Source organism: Ranitomeya variabilis, chromosome 2 (genome assembly GCF_051348905.1).
Source record: "Ranitomeya variabilis isolate aRanVar5 chromosome 2, aRanVar5.hap1, whole genome shotgun sequence".
Taxonomy (NCBI): Eukaryota; Metazoa; Chordata; class Amphibia; order Anura; family Dendrobatidae; genus Ranitomeya; species Ranitomeya variabilis.
This window is the reverse complement of record NC_135233.1, coordinates 953664383-953683747: the sequence shown is the minus strand read 5'-3', so window position 1 is coordinate 953683747 and position 19365 is coordinate 953664383. Positions and strand designations below refer to the sequence as shown.

At 45.4% G+C, this 19365-nt stretch overlaps 1 protein-coding gene across 6 annotated transcripts in view; it reads right to left on the bottom strand.

The window, feature by feature from the left end:
• DOCK10 (dedicator of cytokinesis 10) overlaps positions 1-19365 on the bottom strand; it is a 500094-nt gene that overhangs the window by 119294 nt on the left and 361435 nt on the right. For all 6 annotated transcript variants that reach the window (XM_077290787.1, XM_077290784.1, XM_077290788.1 and 3 more), the window contains exons 25-26: positions 12875-12944; positions 12382-12495 (exon numbers count right to left, since the gene is read on the bottom strand). In XM_077290787.1, coding sequence (XP_077146902.1) covers positions 12382-12495; positions 12875-12944 — 184 coding nt within the window. The remainder of the gene's footprint in view (positions 1-12381; positions 12496-12874; positions 12945-19365) is intronic.

Sequence of the window (19365 nt, the reverse complement as noted above, 5' to 3'; positions counted from 1 at the left end):
CGACAGTATACCAAGGAGGGGGAGTGTGATAAGGGGGCACAGTTTAGAGACTGGTACCTATAGGGGTGACTCAGTGTGAGAGAGCAGTGTGAAGAGGTGGGGTCATATTTTGTGCAGGGAATATAGTGAGGGGCAATTATTTATTCAGGGGCTCAGCATAGGGCAGATACAGGTGATTATCACAAAATTAGAATATCATCAAAAAGTTAATTTATTTCAGTTCTTCACTCAACTCATATATTATATAGAGTCATTACAAACAGAGTGATCTATTTCAAGTGTTTATTTATGTTAATGTTGATGACTATGACTTACAGCCAATGAAAACCCAAAAAGCTATTATCTCAGTAAATTAGAATAATTAATAGTGATGAGCAAATATACTCGTTATTCGAGATTTCTCGAGCGTGCTCAGGGGGCCTCCGAGTATTTTTTAGTGCTCGGAGATTTAGTTTTTCTTGCCACAGCTGAATGATTTACATCTGATAGCCAGCATAAGTACATGTGGGGGTTGCCTGGTTGCACCCTGCGAAAAACACTTTCCAGGTGTGGTGAAAAATGTGCTCCAATAAATGCGCCCCGATACATGTTTATGAGTGTGAAACATAGAGGAAACCACCTCCCGAGAGAACCCTACTTGGTTTAGGACTCAGGATCCAACGGCCAGACCGGTAAGCACAGGGCCCTGATGACGAGCTGAGCCAAGCCCGCGTACCACGACCGTTGAGGCCAGTCCAGAGAGACTAGGATCGTCGGAATGCCTGCCGCCTTGATCATTGTGATGACCCTCAGAAGTAACCGAGGATGAATCTGACGCCACAAACGGGAGGTGTATCCGCCCCAATGACCTCTGAGTTTCGGGGCCGGCTATGAGCCCGGGTACTTTGGCATTTAGCCATGATGCACCCAGGTCTCCATCCAGAGACCCCCAGCGAAGAAAAATCTGATGGAACACCTCCTGTTGAAGTGATCACTCTCCTGAGACAAGACCCTGACATCTGAGGAAGTCTGGCACCCAGCTTTCCACTCTCAGGATGTGAACCGCTGAGATGACTGAGCGTGACATCTCGACCCAGCGGAGAATGTGCTCCACCTCACGCCTTGCCACCCTGCTGCAGATGGTTCCTTGATAATTGATATACTACACAACCGTGGCATTGTCTAACTATATTCAGATGGGGTGACCCACCAGGGGGTGATCTAACCGTCTCGGGGACAACCGAATCGCTCGGATCTCCAAGCCATTGATTGAAAGGGCAACTCCTGATGTGACCAGCGCCCCTGGACCGTGTGATCAGAGACAAGCGGCATAGATGGTGGAAAGAGAATAGATTCCTGTCCCAGCCGATAGTGAGGAAAAGGGCGACAAAGTGCCCGAGTCACCTGTTGAAGGTCTATGACCTTGTCTCGAGGGAAAAATACCAACCCTCGGGAGGTGTGGGGTCATTCCTAAGGCTACGTTCACATTTGCGTTGTGCGCCGCAGCGTCGGCGCCGCAACGCACAACGCAAACAAAAACGCAGCAAAACGCATGCACAACGCTGCGTTTTGCGCCGCATGCGTCCTTTTTTTCATTGATTTTTGACGCAGCAAAAATGCAACTTGCTGCGTCCTCTGCGCCCAGACGCGGGCGCCGCAGGGACGCATGCGGCGCAAAACGCAAGTGCGACGCATGTCCATGCGCCCCCATGTTAAATATAGGGGCGCATGACGCATGCGGCGACGCTGCGGCGCCCGACGCTGCGGCGCACACCGCAAATGTGAACGTAGCCTTAAAGAGATACCTGCTGAGCCAGGATCGGGAAAGATTTGTTTAAGTCTATCAGCCAGCCCAAGCGGGAAAAAAGTGTCCAAAGGGATACAGACGCGTACGTGCAGGCTTGGAAAGCCTGCCCCTTGATCAGGAGGATGCTAGGTATGACAGGACGACCCCACTCCGAGCATGCAGAATGGACATGACAACCGCCGTGACCCTTGTGAACACCCTGGGATCGGTGGTGAGGCCAAGGGGCAAAGCCTTAAATTGGAAATGTTCCTCTTGGATGGCGAGACACAGGAACCTGCTAGAGTTGGAAAGATCGAGATATGAAGGTAAGCATCCCGTATGTCGATGAATGCTAGGAAACTCCCTCTTCTACGTTGAAGTGATGACAGAGCGGAAGCGCTCCCTTCTGTAGGATCCTGAAGAACTTGTTGCATAGCTTCAGGTCCAGGATGGGCCAAACTGCTCCACCCTTCTTTTTTCAGGGACGAACCGTGCTGTAGGCCGGGAGGAAACACATGCGAAAGACACCAGGAGACTGGCTCATTCGTCATGAAGGACGGAGAGCCAGATATGACAAGACAGGAATAGACGTCTGCCTACGAAAGAACCCAAAATGTTCCTGTTGATGAAAAAGATGCCTAGACTTTGCTAGGGAAGGAATTTTGTTTTCTCCTGTAGGGTCATAAATAAGCTAATAAGGTTTCTCGCCGAGTTAGCACCCGGTCTGGTAGGGCAGAGACGTCAAAAACATTTTGGACGCAGCGTCCGTTCGCCATCCCTGCCACAGTGTTCGTCAGATGATGATGGGAGTTGCAGCTGTAAGCACAGCATAGAGCAGAGTGTAGGGACGCATACAAGAGATATTCCCTGGCTAAGGAGACCTGACTGGATAGTTCTGCTGCTTCCAGAGGAAAGTCAGTGTCCTGTATGGTCCTGCTCAGGGTATCGGACCAAAAGACCATAGCATTAGATACCCACACCACGGCAAAAAAGGGGTGAGTGCCGAGCCTGAAGCCACAAAAAAAACGAACGGCCCGGGTCCTCTATCTGCCTGTCCGTTGGGGCTTTAATTGAGGAACTACCTGGTAAGGACCGAAGGGATTTTGAAGCTAAGCAGTGACAGGGGGAGCAACTGGAGAGGATTCTTTACATTTATTCTGCAATCAGGGGAAAGGGTATCTCGCCTCTATAAGCTTCTGACTTGTATGTCTGGTTGGTCTCCGTGCCGGCGAACTATATGCTAGCCTTCCATCTACCCACTCCGAATCAGAAGACAGGAGAAGGACCGTCCGTCTCCCTGCCATCACCGCTGTTCATCAAGGCCGATGTAAAGGAGGCTGCATGGACATGGTAAATGCCTCTGGACATCCAATTGGGTTAACTGGTCGAGGATTAGTAAGGGCTGTTGGTCCAGCACCGGGAAATAGGGCGGTATGAGGCTGGATGCAGAGGCGCGTAAGTGGAGGCGACACTCTACGTTCCCATCAGTTGCTGGTGTGAAGAGAAAGATACCCTGAAGGGATCTGTCAACCTGGAATAACACGGCATGCCCATAACAAAAAACGATACCGGAAGGGGTACGTTGAGATGTCATTCCGTGTTCCCACCTGTTGTAGGTTTGGGGAGAGTGGACCTTACGAGATCGTCGCCCTTCTGAAATCTGTGGAGGAATCCTCCAAGACAGGCTGGCGAAGGTATCGGCCGATAAAGGAGGGACTGTATCGCTTTGGTCAGTGGTGTCATGGACTGCAACAGCAACGAAGCCCGCTCAGGGGGGCTGGGTACACTTGGTTCAGTAGCAGAGGAGGACTCCTGAGCTCATTCGGGATCAGCGTCCCTGCAGAGAGGGGTACTATTTTCCCGCAGCAACAGAGTCTGGCAGGTAGTACATGAAGTGGAATACACCGTATGTACCTGTTACCCCATTTCAGATTTGAGAGAGATACAATGTACCACAATATGCTGGCATCTTATACTGCCAATATCCTCCAATAGGGAGAGGAGCCAAAGGAACTGCAGATAAAAGCCAAATATGGGCTGCTGTGTCTGCTGCAGGGTCAGGGCTCTTACCCAGGTCCTGTTGCTGCCGGTCCACTGTGTCCCTTTAAGACCACCACTGGGATTTCATTGGCACCCTGCCAGCTGAGGAGAGCCGGCTGGGTGGATAAAGATGTGAGTTGTGGTGTGCAGAAGTCTCGCAGTGAGCGAGAAGTGCCAGTTCGAGGGACGGGGCTACGGGCGCAACGTCATCTGGTGGGTAGAACCTCGGGATTGCTCAGTGTATAGGCCCAAACCGAGGCCTAAATTTCTACGGCCGGCAGGAGCGTTACCCGGGGGAGGTGGACACCACAGGGGAGTGAACTGCAGCCAGGCCAGGCACAATCACAGGAGCTCTGAGAAACAATCTCACAGGCATTAAGTGAGTCATATTTACACTGGGGGCTGCTCTTGGGGTGCGCACCATGTGTAGGGCCCAGACACTCTGTGGATATAAATCTGCCCAGACACTGATGTTGCCCCACACAAGGCCCATTTTTCTCTCCCACGTATGACAGGTGCTCGTTCTGAGAATCTGCTGCAGTGGTGCATGTCCCGGCATGGTGCCGCTGTGGACGACTGGGGTTCAGAGTTGTTGCAATGTGGACGGTGTCGGGATCCCTACATCCACCATCCCGTTCTCCGTGAGGTGGAGAGGGACCGTCTGCCTCCTTACATCACCGCTGTTCGTCAGTGGTGATGCAGTGGGCGCCGCGTGGATGCCCTAAGTGCCTCTGGACATCCTAGGGGTTGACTCCATTAGGATGGAGCAGGGCTGTTGGTCTGGCTGAAATAGGCCTGGCTCAGAAGAGGGTACATGGAGGCGACACTCCGTGTTCTTGTCTGTTGTTGGGTTGGGGAGATCGGAACCCTGAAGGGAACAGTCACCCCTAAAGAAGCTCGGGCATACCTTGTAACGGTACATGGAGGCGACACTCCACATTCCCGCCTGTTGTTGGTTTGGGGAGATTGGAATCCTGAAGGGATCAGTAGCCCTCTGTAATCCATTATAAGGAATAAAGAATAAAAAGTAAAAATAAAAAATTGTGGTCTGAAGACCAGACCTATGTGCCTCCTACAGACACTAAGCATGAACTGGTTCAGCTGGAGCCAATGGTAGGTGTATACTGCAGAGGAGAAGGAGTTAATTTTGTTATATTCACTTAGTGTCAGCCTCCTAGTGGCAGCAGCATACACCCATGGTCATGTGTCCCCCAATGAGGCGAAGGAGAAATTTCATTCTCCAGCAGGACTTGGCACCTGTGCACACTGCCAAAAGTACCAATACCTGGTTTAAAAACAACAGTATCACTGTGCTTGATTGGCCAGCAAACTCGCCTGACCTTAACCCCATAGAGAATCTATGGAGTATTGTCAAGAGGAAGATGAGAGAACACCAGACCCAACAATGCAGACAAGTTGAAGGCTGCTATCAAAGCAAACTGGGCTTCCATAACATAGCAGTGCCACAAGCTGATTGCCACCATGCCACGCTGCACTGATGCTGTAATTGATGCAAAAGGAGCCCCGACCAAGTATTGAGTGCATTTACTGAACATACGTACATTTCAATAGGCCATCATTTCGGATTTTAAAATCATTTTTCAAGCTGGTGTGATAAAGTAGTCTAATTTACTGAGATAATAACTTTTGGGTTTTCATTTTCTGTAAGCCATAATCATCAACATTAACAGAAATAAACACTTGAAATAGATCACTCCTGTTTGTAATTACTCTATATAATATATGAGTTTAACTTTTAGTATTGAAGAACTGAAATAAATTAACTTTTTGATGATAATCTAATTTTGTGAGAAGCACCTTTATTTTTATTCGGGAGCATTATAATGACTCTGCTATCTTTAAGGGCGTCTTGTGGGGATGTGCTGCAGAAGACCAGAGAAGATGGAAGTCTGCAGAGACGGCGGTGGATGAGAAAAATCATGGAGTCTGAACAAGATGAAGAAGAAAAGAAAGAGAACGACTCCAGAGCCAACGTCATCTAAAATGTAGCTGGAGGTAATTTTTTTTGTAATATTGACTAATTCTCAATATTTTTGTTTATATTAGGAGCATTAACCCCTTCATGATTGGAGGTATTTTCATTTTTGCGTTTTTATTTTGTTTGCTCCCCTTCTTCCCAGAGCCATAACTTTTTTCTTTTTCCGTCAATATGGCCATGTGAGGGCTTGTTTTTTGCGGGACGAGTTGTACTTTTGAACGACATTGGTTTTAACATATCATGTACTTGAAAACGGGAAAAAATTCCAAGTGCGGTGAAAGTGCAATTCCACAATTATTTTTTGTTTTGCTTTTTTACTGTGTTCACTAAATGCTAAAACCGACCTGCCATTACTATTCTCCAGGTCATTATGAGTTCATAGACACCAAACAAGTCTAAGTTCTTTTTTATCTCAGCGGTGAAAAAAAATTCCAAATTTTGTTACAAAAAACATAATAGGCCATTTTCCGATACCCGTAGTGTCTCTGTTTTTGTGATCATGGGTTAGGTGAGGGCTTATTTTTTCCGTACTGAGCTGAAGGTGTTTTTAAAGATACCATTTTGGTGCAGATAGATCTTTTGGTCGCCCGTTATTGCATTTTAATGCAATGTTGCGACGACCAAAAAAACATAATTCTGGCGTTTTAACTTTTTTTCTCGTTACGCCGTTTAGTGATCGGTTAAATTTTTTTTTTATATTAATAGATCAGGGGATTCTAAATATGTGTATGTTTGATTTTTTTTATTGTTTTATTTTGAATGGGGGGGTGATTTGAACTTTTATAAACTTGTATATAATTTTTTCATTTTTTAATATTTTTAAAAACTTTTTTTTTACTTTTGGCATGCGTCAATAGTCTCAATGGGAGACTAGAAGCTGCCATAACCCAATCGCCTCTGCTACATACAGGTGATGATCAGATCGCTTGTATGTAGCAGAATTGCTGACACGCAAACGCGTGTTAAATGCCGCTGTCAGAGTTTGACAGCGGCATTTAACAAGTTACCAGCCACGCGTGGATCGCGATTCCTCCCGTGACTGTTAGCGGCACATGTCAGCTGTTCAAAACAGCTGACACGTGCCAGAAAAGATGTGGGCTCACCGCCGGAGACTACATCAAAGGGAGGGTGTCCAACATCGGCGTATTATTACATCCGATGTCGGAAAGGGGTTAAAGGGGTTGTCCAAGTTTGTGAAGAGTCTGAAGTCATTTTATGTGACTGCAGACTTCTGAATTCTCAAAGTGCGCATTGCACGCTGTCAGGATTCTCTGGTGTTGGCGATTTGTATACATGTGGTTATGTGCTGACTAGACATGCGTGGCCTCACTCAATGAAAATGAATTGAGCGAGGCCGGACATGTCTAGTTGGACTGTGGCCAGAAGTATACAAATCACATAATTGTGCAAGGGAGAATCCTAAAAGTGTGCACCTATAGTGGATGCAGACTTTCATCTCAAACCTGGACACACCCTTTTATTATAAAATGAAGCCCTGCAGCCAATTCTAACAGACTGAATTATACTCACTGTCAAGATTCAGCTCTGCAGGTTCCAGCAGTCCACATGGCTGCTTAAGGCCGCCGTCACACATGCGAGTTTTACGGACGTAAGAGCGCAGAAACTACGTCCGTAAAACTCGCATAACATATGGCACAATGATTCTCAATGGGTCTAGTCCTATCAGCCGTATATTACGGATCCGTAATATACGGCGTTCTACGGCCGTACAAAATCGCAGCATGCTGCGTTTGTCAGCGTATTGCGCAAAAAAAATCGCCAATGAAAGTCTATGGGGGCGAGAAAAATACGGATTCCACACGGACCAGCAGTGTGACTTGCGAGAAATACGCAGCGGTGTTAGTGAAAAGTCGGTAATTCAATTGCCGGCTTTTCATTGCTCCTGCCTAAACCCGACAGGATATGAGACATGGTTTACATACAGTAAACCATCTCATATCCCCTTTTTTTTTTGCATATTCCACACTACTAATGTTAGTAGTGTGTATGTGCAAAATTTCAGCGCTGTAGCTGCTAAAATAAAGGGTTAAATGGCGGAAAAAATTGGCGTGGGCTCCCGCGCAATTTTCTCCGCCAGAATGGTAAAGCCAGTGACTGACGGCAGATATTAATAGCCAGGAGAGGGTCCATGGTTATTGGCCCCCCCGTGGCTAAAAACATCTGCCCCCAGCCACCACAGAAAGGCACATCTGGAAGATGCGCCTATTCTGGCACTTGGCCACTCTCTTCCCACTCCCGTGTAGCGGTGGGATATGGGGTAATGAAGGGTTAATGTCACCTTGCTATTGTAAGGTGACATTAAGCCAGATTAATAATGGAGAGGCGTCAATTATGACACCTATCCATTATTAATCCATTTGTCTGAAAGGGTTAAAAAACACACACACACGTTATTAAAAAGTATTTTAATGAAAGAAACAAACAGGTTGTTTTAGTATTTTATTGCTCTCTCAATCCATCAGGAACACCCTCGCTTGGCAAAATAATAAACACACAATATACATACCTTCTGATGTCCTATCACGTCCCACGAGGTAATCCATCTGAAGGGGTTAACTAATATTACAGGCATGAGCTGAGCTAAACCACTCGCTTGTGCCTGTAATCCCCGGGTGCTGAAAGGAAAGCAGAGTGATCTATACTTACATTCAGTCGCGGTGATGCGCCCCTGCTGGATGTTCTCATGAACTGCAGCCTGGGAACTTTTTCCCATGCTCCAGGTCATATGAGGACATCCACCAGGGGGCGCATCACCGCGACTGAAGGAAATGTAGGTCAATGACCTACATTTCCTTCATTCGCCGGGGAATTACAAGCATGAGCACAGCTGCATTTGCAGGGCTCCTGCTTGTATATTATTTTAACCCCTTCAGATGGATTACCTTGTGGGACGTGATGGTTCAACAGAGGGTATGTATCTTGTGCATTTATTGTTTTGCCAAGCGAGGGTCTGCAAATGGAGTGAGAGAGCAATAAAATATTAAAACAACCGCTGTGTTTATTTCATTAAAATACTTTTAAATCATGTGTGTGTGTGTTTTTTAACCCTTTCAAACAATTGGATTAATAATGGATAGGTGTCATAATTGACGCCTCTTCATTATTACTCTGGCTTAATGTCACCTTACAATAGCAAGGTGGCATTAACCCTTCATTACCCCATATCCCACCGCTACAGGGAGTGGGAAGAGAGTGGCCAAGTGCCAGAATAGGCGCATCTTCCAGATGTGCCTTTTCTGGGGTGGCTGGGGGCAGATGTTTGTAGCCAGGGGGGGCCAATAACCATGGACCCTCTCCTGGCTATTAATATCTGCCCTCAGTCACTGGCTTTACCACTCTGGCGGAGAAAATTGCGCGGGAGCCCACGCCAATTTTTTCCGCCATTTAACCCTTTATTTTAGCAGCTACAGCGCCCAAATTTTGCACATACACACTACTAACATTAGTAGTGTGGAATATGCAAAAAAAATGGGGATATGAGATGGTTTACTGTATGTAAACCATGTCTCATATCCTGTCGGGTTTGGGAAGAAGAAATGAAAAGCCGGCAATTGAATTACCGGCTTCTCACAGATATCGCGCTGAAGTAAATATAAATACAGACTATATATGTATGTGTGTCTCAATGACATATATATATATATATACTGTATATATGTTTTCCCGAACATTTGAGCACATAAATCCATTAGATGTCGGTTTTGCAAGCCTGCGAGAAAATCTCACAGTACGGATGCCATACGGATTACATACGGAGGATGCCATGCGCAAAATACGCTGACACACCCTGCCTACGGATCACTATTTTGGGAACATTTCTCTGTATTACGGCCGTAAAATATGGACCGTATTGTCTTACACCGAGTGTGACGCCGGCCTTACTCATTGGCAATTTTCATACTGTTGCATAACAACGAGCTTCTCTTCTGCTTCTCTCAGTTTTTAACTGAACATTGAATTAGGGAGAGCAGATAGTTGGTACGTGACTAAGTGTGCAAATCACATACTGTACATGCTTGTTGGGGGCACCAAACTGAGTTCTTGTCCGGGGTGCCAAAAACCTAGATACACCTCTGCTTAAACTGCCTGAAAAAATGCTTAATACACATGAGAATATGCACTGCAATGTAGAGACAAAATGCTCTACATATATTCAGGGTTTTTTTTTTTAATCTTTTTTAACTGCTTAATATTTGTAAAGGTGCCAAGTGGCTAAAGAAGCCCTACCATGACGATTTGTTTAATAAATCTGTGTATTTAGTTTCACGTGCGTTAATACACTCACTTACTCCCACCTTCTCCAGTATCCAGCGCTGTTCTGCTCCTCTTCTCAGTGATGTCACTGCTCCTCAGAGTCTCCGGGTCAGACTGCGCTCAGCGTGACCCAGAGGTGGCTTTTACAATGTAAACCTATGGAGTGTCAGGACGTGGCTTCATAGTCTTACATTGTACAGATTTCCAGCTCACGCATAGAGTGAAATGGACAATGTGAAGAGCGGTGACGTCACTGAAAAGGTAAGCAGAACAGTGCTGGATAATGGAGAGGATGGCAGTAGGTGAGTATATAACATACGTGTGTGAGAGGGCTTTTTTAGAAAAAGTAACCTGTGCATTCTTCTGTGACTTCTGCTTGGAAGTCGCTGACTAGTTTGCACACACAATTAGCCAAAAAAATGTGTGCATTTTCCTGAAGCATCTTCTGCTTGAACAACTCGTCTAAAAGACATTGTGAACACATACCCTAATACTGGTGCCTTCTTAAACTGCAGAGGAGTCCGTTAGGCACCAAGGCCTGGGTATAAGTGCAACTTTGACACCCATTATGGTTCCTGTGTTTCATCATAACAGTGAACCTCTTTTGCGGACACCATGAAACTTCATATTTTCCTATTTACTGGTGATATTACACATTATTTTACAGGCTTACTGAAGGAAATCTCCAGAGCAATTTTTGATATTTAATTTAGTAGGGATTGGCCAAGTATCTAATGTACATCTTGACTCTCTCCCGACAGATGATGTCAGAGGAGAGAACAGGCAAATAGAATTTAAGTACCTGATCCATTTGTTCTCTTGGAAGACAAGTTGCCACCCAAGGTGTCTAGAAGCAATTTATAGCTTTCCTCTCTGGGGGTGCGGAGAGACGTTTATCCAAGGTATATGGGTTCCTTATGTCTAAGCCTTGATAACAGCATCTAACTATTATGGAATTTTGGAAAGGTTGTAGCTAGTGATGAGCGAGTGTACTCGTTGCTCGGGTTTTCCCAAGCACGCTCGGGTGGTCTCCGAGTATTTATGACTGCTCGGAGATTTAGTTTTCATCGCGGCAGCTGAATGATTTACAGCTACTAGACAGCTTGATTACATGTGGGGATTCCCTAGCAACCAGGCAACCCCCACATGTACTCAGCCTGGCTAGTAGCTGTAAATCATTCAGCTGAGGCGATGAAAACTAAATCTCAGAGCAGTCATAAATACTTGGAGGTCACCCGAGCGTGCTCGGGAAAACCCGAGCAACGAGTACACTCGCTCATCACTAGTTGTGGCATTACAATGATTCACAGGACCCAATCCAGCAGCCAGGTCTGTAATCTCTGGATGGGAGCATTGAAAATTTGACTGCTACTTTACTGCAGCCTAATGTAACGCTGGTGGGTGTCGTCCCATGGCGCCACGGGCCGGGTTTACCATGGAGTGGCTTGAATAAGCGACTATCTAGTGTTCACTAGCAGGGCTGTGCAGTCGGTAACGGTAAGCCGTAAGACGTAATCTCCGACATTTCTTGACACTGACTCCGACTCCACTAAAATAGGCTCTGACTCCACAGCCCCGCTTGGGCTGTGGAGTCGGTAAACCAAACCTCCGACTCAGACTCCTCAATTTCCCTGACACCGACTCCATCAAAATGGGCTCCAACTCCACAGCCCTGTTCACTAGAGCCTCTAGTGGTGAGAATAGGCTTGGCCGCAGGTAGTCACCAGGTACCACACCAGGGCAGTCCCTGAATTTGCAACAGCTGACCAGAGGGTCAAAGGCTCGGTACAGGAGGGCAAAGACAAAGTGTGGTCAAACGGACCAAGGTCAGGTCAGGCAGCATAATCACTATGAATAGCCAGGGTCATGAACCGAGAGGTCAGACAAGACCGGTAACTAGCTGAGTCGGAAACAAAAATCAGAACACGTGATGGCATGCACAGAAACAAACGGAATAGGAACCAACATTCGGGTGAGGAATGGTGGGAGGAGCTGCCTTAAATAGAACCTACTTGCATGGGATAGGCTGGGGAGCCAGATCTCTGCAGGACACAGCAGGGATAAATTCCTGCAGAGACCGGCCATGCCGCCCTAAGGCTAGATGTAAAGATCATGCTGTAACAGCCATGCAGGGGAGTGAGTTTTATTCAGAAGAAAACTGGTGTTGGAGGAATAATAAATTCACCCAAAGAACTTCAGAACGTTTGACAGCTTTCCATTATACTATGATTACTCTTTATTCTCCTGTACACAACTCTATTATTTTCAAATACCGTACATATTTTAGAATTACAGAACTTACCCTTAGTACAAACTTAATTGTATTAAGCTCATTGCATTTTAGAAGGCTTGTCACCCCTTTGGCAAGTTCTTCATGGACTGTCTGGACTCCATATGATTGTGCTTTAAACACATACTAAGGTGAAAAATTTAGAAAAAAATGAATTATATAGTTAATACATGAAGGCTGTTATATTACCCGTTCAGTATTTGGTCAGTATTTTACCTCAGTATTTGTAAGCCAAAACCAGGACTGGGTGATAAATGCAGAAGTGGTGACGTGTTTCTATTATCCCTTTCCTCTGATTCTTCCTCCCCTGGTTATGGCTTACAAATACTGAGGTAAAATACTGACCAAATACTGAACATGGCCTAATAGTTATGCTGAAAGTAAATCCATTACATGGTGAAAAATACTGTTTAACAGAGATTCCAGTTACGTGTGTCCTTCTCAAATGTGCAAATGTTTTACATGAGGGGAAAAATGAAGGGTAATTTCTTTCCAGGACTCTTACCTTCACATAGGAATGGACATAGTGCTCCAGCTGCTCTTCATGACATTTAGCTACAATGTCGGTTAGGACCCTACAGTAAAAACAAAAACAAGAACTGACACGATTGGAAATGTACAAAAATGCAATTATAATGATGAATAGATCTACAGGATGCGAGGCAGCAGAAGTGTCTATTTCTTATCATCTTCAATACAAATTTCCATAAGCGGCTGAAAGCCTTCAGATAAACCCTGGCACAGAGATGTGCATTACTGTTAATGGATTTCAAGTCTTCGGAGATTTTTAACTCTCTGGTACAAATGTGTTTCTTCTTTATTTAATTTAAAAGGGTGATAGGCTGGTTAATAAAAAAGAAGTTAAGTGAATTTCTACCTTTTATCATGGTGATATTTTTAAGTCTAAAATACTGTGTGATACAAAACTCCAAATCCCCCAAAACAGATTTAAAAGACAACATACTGGCTGAGGAGCATACTGTGTTATAACTGAAATTAAAGGGGATTTTCAAGGAAAAAAAAACTAAACTAAAGGAAATGTCATGAAAAAAAACATTTCTAAATACTTTTAAATAACAAATCAAAATTGGGGCATCATACTGTGTGTAGTGGGCACTGTGAGTACATCATACTATCAAGAATGTAATGATAAGGACATCATACGGTGTGTGGGTACTGTGGAGACATCATACTGTGTGTGGGGGAATGTATTGATGTTGACATCTCACTAAGTGAGGGGGGTTTGTGATGACATAATACTGTGTGTGGTGGGCACTGTGAGGACATCATACTGTCGGGAATGTAATGAGGACATCATACGGTGTGTGGGGGTACTGTGGAGACATCATACTATTACATCTGACCGGGCCTGAAAACAGGTGATGATAGGGATGCCATGTGTTGGACCCTCACTAAGGATAGGTAATCAAAACTTGTTTAAAGAGGTTGTCCAGCCACACGAAAAACTGTGCAAGCGCTATGCATAGGCTAAAATTAACAAACATACCCATGCATATTTCTGAGTAAAAAAACAACAAAAAACAATGGGGGCAACAAAAGGCAAATGAGCCCATGGTGCTGTGACATCACTTTTTGTATAATCTCTGTACAGAGATATGGCTGCTCATTTCTGTACTGTGACATCATTGTATTGTCTCAGCACTGTGCCTTCACTGAACTGTGACATCACTGTATTGTCTCTGTCCTGTGCCTACACTGTACTGTGATATCTTGCATTGTCTCTGTATTGTGCCTTCTCTGCACTGTGACATCACTGTATTGTCTCTGCACTGTTACTTCACTATACTGTGAAATGACTGTATTGTCTCTGTACTGTGCCTACACTGTATTGTCTCAGCACAGTGCCTTCACTGCACTGTGACATCACTGTATTGTCTCTGTCCTGTGCCTTCACTGTACTGTGACATCTTGCATTGTCTCTGCATTGTGCCGTAGACTGTACTGTGCTTTAACTGTAATCATCACTGTATTTTCTCTGCACTGTACAGTGTACTGTGACATCATTGTCTCTGCACTGTGCATACACTGTACTGTGCTTTCAACGTAATCATCACTGTATTGTCTCTGCATTGTGCCTACACTGTACTGTGACATCATTGTATTGTCTCTGCATTGTGCCTACACTGTTCTGTGATATCACTGTATTGTCTCTGCATTGTGCCTACACTGTACTGTGACATCATTGTATTGTCTCTGCATTGTGCCTACACTGTACTGTGACATCATTGCATTGTCTCTGCATTGTGCCTACACTGTACTGTGACATCATTGCATTGTCTCTGCATTGTGCCTACACTGTACTGTGACATCACTGTATTGTCTCTGCATTGTGCCTACACTGTACTGTGACATCATTGTATTGTCTCTGCACTGTGCAAACACTGTACTGTGACATCATTGCATTGTCTCTGCATTGTGCCTACACTGTTCTGTGATATCACTGTATTGTCTCTGCATTGTGCCTACACTGTACTGTGACATCATTGCATTGTCTCTGCATTGTGCCTACACTGTACTGTGATATCACTGTATTGTCTCTGCATTGTGCCTACACTGTACTGTGACATCATTGCATTGTCTCTGCATTGTGCCTACACTGTACTGTGACATCATTATATTGTCTCTGCATTGTGCCTACACTGTACTGTGACATCATTATATTGTCTCTGCATTGTGCCTACACTGTACTGTGACATCATTGCATTGTCTCTGCATTGTGCCTACACTGTACTGTGACATCACTGTATTGTCTCTGCATTGTGCCTACACTGTACTGTGACATCATTGTATTGTCTCTGCATTGTGCCTACACTGTACTGTGACATCATTGTATTGTCTCTGCATTGTGCCTACACTGTACTGTGACATCACTGTATTGTCTCTGCATTGTGCCTACACTGTACTGTGACATCATTGCATTGTCTCTGCATTGTGCCTACACTGTACTGTGACATCACTGTATTGTCTCTGCATTGTGCCTACACTGTACTGTGACATCACTGTATTGTCTCTGCATTGTGCCTACACTGTACTGTGACATCATTGCATTGTCTCTGCATTGTGCCTACACTGTACTGTGACATCATTGTATTGTCTCTGCATTGTGCCTACACTGTACTGTGACATCATTGTATTGTCTCTGCATTGTGCCTACACTGTACTGTGACATCATTGCATTGTTTCGGCATTGTGCCTACACTGTTCTGTGACATTACTGGATTGTTTCTGCATTGTGCCTACACTGTACTGTGACATCATTGCATTGTCTCTGCATTGTGCCTACACTGTACTGTGACATCATTGTATTGTCTCTGCATTGTGCCTACACTGTACTGTGACATCATTGTATTGTCTCTGCATTGTGCCTACACTGTACTGTGACATCATTGTATTGTCTCTGCATTGTGCCTACACTGTACTGTGACATCATTGTATTGTCTCTGCATTGTGCCTACACTGTACTGTGACATCATTGCATTGTCTCGGCATTGTGCCTACACTGTTCTGTGATATCACTGCATTGTCTCTGCATTGTGCCTACACTGTACTGTGACATCATTGTATTGTCTCTGCATTGTGCCTACACTGTACTGTGACATCATTGCATTGTCTCTGCATTGTGCCTACACTGTTCTGTGATATCACTGTATTATCTCTGCATTGTGCCTACACTGTACTGTGACATCATTGTACTGTCCTTGCATCTGGTCTTTTCAGGTCTAAAAAGGGATGGGGCTGTCATGATCCAGACTGGGTTTTGATTCCTGTCTTCTCTTTTCCCGGTCTGACCATGTCAGGGGTTTACTTTTCTCAGCCTCAGTCTGGTCTCAGGTTTGCTATTTATCCCCGCTGTGTCCTGCAGATCATGTCAGTTATAGTTTCTGCCTAGTGCTGCTGTAATCTGATTCTGATTGCTCCGATTTCTCCTGCTGTGTTTGCTGTCTGAACCCGTGTCTCTGTTTTCCCCCGTTCCCATCTTGACTCCATGTTTCCCGTTAGTGTGCTGACTCCCCGGTTTGACTTGGCTTGTATCCTGAATAGAGATGAGTCACCTCCCTAGTGTTCAGGTTCGGTTCATCGAACAGGGAGGTGTTCGACGAACTGTTCGTCGAACTCCATTGAAACCAATGTGTAATAATTATAGGGGATAACTCAGGAGACTCTTTGCGTGGAACAAGACAACTACAGGACACAGTTTTATAAGTGGTAAAGTCTATATTATCACACGGTGATTCAAACAGGTGCAGAGAGAAACTCAAATCCACAACACTTGGTGCAAATAATAAATGCAGCTTAGCAGTCTATAGGAAACTTCAGAGGAAAATGCAATGAAGCAGAAAGTCTATGAAGCACAGTTATTCTTGAGGATACTTGACACGAATAAATCCTTGTCTTAGTCTAGGCACAGATAGATATGCTTATTAGGCAGTTCAAATCATATCTTAGCACAACCAGGGAGGCCTGGTTAATAGTCTCAGGTTATTGCAAAGCAGCAACAGCTTACATGACCAGCAAATGCAGATGGAAGTAAACACGAACAGCAGATGAAGGAGGATTACTGGAAACTTGTGTATGCAGCAGGAACTCAGAGCAGAGTAGCAGGATCACCACACAGCTTCACAGGAGCAGGTGTATAGCCAGGGAGTAATCAGAGGTCAGGAGCTGGATGCAAGGCAGAATACTCTAGCACAGACTGAAGGCTGGGGTGGAGTTTTATAGCAGGAGACACAGTGCACATGAGACCAAAGACGCCATCTTGAAAAAGGGCAGTAATGCACAAAAGGTAAAAAATGTTCAGAGTCCTGATACAATGGTAGGCAAACACAAACACATACAAACACATGGTAAACAGGCGGTGTAGCTTGCTTCATGGGTGAAGTACGCTGCTGAGTAGCACCAAATTCTACTAGGCCCAAAAGGATTTCCTGGGCCAGATGCCGTTAAAAATAGTACTTAGGTAAACAGGCGGTGTAGCTTGCTTCATGGGTGGGGTACGCTGCTGAGTAGCATTAAATTCTACTAGGCCCAAAAGGATTTCCTGGGCCAGATGCCGTTAAAAATAGTACATAGGTAAACAGGCGGTGGGTGGCTGGGCTACTCTGCTGACTAGCAGACACTGAAGTTTTGGAGCAGACCTCTGAATCCCAGGCCATAGTATGAGTAAACAACTCTGCAGACGTCCCCACCCACCTGGAATTGACGATGGCAACGTCATGTAAAACTCAGCAAGGGGACTAAATAAAAGTCTCCATTTTTTCAAAAAATTTGGCCACAGACACCACTTAAGTGGCATCAATTTCGCCAGAGTTTTTTAAAACGGTTGGTGAGGTGATTTTCAAAAATCATCAAGCTTTTAGTCTCCCCAAGATGACACAGGGGTAGAAAAGTCCTTGCAGATCCAGGATTTGTTCATCTTGATGAACGTTAGTCTGTCTACATTGTCACTAGACAGCCGCGTGCGCTTATCTGTCAGCACACCACCAGCAGCGCTGAACACACGTTCAGAGAGAACGCTGGCTGCGGGGCACGACAAGATCTCCAAGGCGTGAGTGGCGAGCTCAGGCCATTTTTCAAGATTGGAAGCCCAAAATGAGCAAGGGTCCAGTTCCACAGTCATGGCATCGATGTTAACGTGGAGATACTCTTGTACCATCCTCTCTAGGCGTTGGCTGACGCACAGCCAACGCCTCTCTAGGTGTTAGCTGTGCATTAGACTTCTTGTCTCCTGTGGCCTTGCAAAGGATGGTCTAAAAAAATCTTGAAACGATTGGAAAAAATTGCTGTTACCACCAGATACGATGTTACTGTTACGGTTAGAGTGATGACTCGATAGTCCCACGGTTGGCAAGTTAGATTGACTACGTGCACCATTGGTGTTTTGTGGAAAAGCAGATGTTAGATTCTGTAACAGTCTCTGTTGATACTCCTGCATGCGTAAATCCCTTTCTATGGCAGGAATTATTTTGCCAAATTTGCTTTTGTACCGGGGATCTAAGAGTGTGGCAACCCAGTAGTCGGCATTACTTCGGATTCTGACAATCCGAGGGTCATGTTGCAGGTAGTGCAGCAAGAAGGCACTCATGTGTCTTGCGCATCCAGGAGGACCAAGTCCTTGTTGTCTTGGTGGTGGCGAGGTGAGAATCATGCTTCCTTCGTCTGCCCTCTCCCCCCAACCTCGCACAACAGAAATTTGATCAAGGTCTCCCTCATCTGATGAGTCTTCCATGCCCAGCGCCAGTTCGTCCTCCACTTCTTCCTCGCCTCATGCACCTTCCTCAACAGTTTGGCTGCTACCATGCGCCCTCGGTAATCCCTCTCCCCCAGCCTCCAATGCCAGCCGCCTTGGTGCTGCCAACCTTCTTGACCTTGGAGATATGATCCCTTCCGCATACGACTCCTCCTGTTCCTCCTCCTCCTCCTCCTCTTGTTCCACTACCTGACTCCGGACACTGTGTAAGGTGTGCTCCAGCATGTAAATCACCGGAATGGTCATGCTGATAATGGCATCGTCAGCACTAAACATCTTCGTTGCTATTTCAAGACTGTGCAGAAGGGTGCATAGGTCCTTGATCTGAGACCACTCCTGCTGCGTGATTTGCCCCACCACTTGAGCTCGTTGGCCCAGGCTATACGTCATAAGGTATTGCACCAGGGCTCGTCGGACAGTGCAGACACTGCTCCTAGGCTCAAAACTATTAACTGGATTAGATGCAGTAAAAATTGAGATACACAGGCGGTATAGTTAGTTTCACAGTCGGGCTACTCTGCTGACGTGCAGACACTGCTCCTAGGCCCTAAACTATTAACTGGATTAGATGCAGTGAAAATAGAGATACACAGGCGGTGTAGTTAGATTCACAGACGGGCTACTCTGCTGACGTGCAGACACTGCTCATAGGCCCAAAACTATTAACTGGATTAGATGCAGTAAAAATTGAGATACACAGGCGGTATAGTTAGTTTCACAGGCGGGCT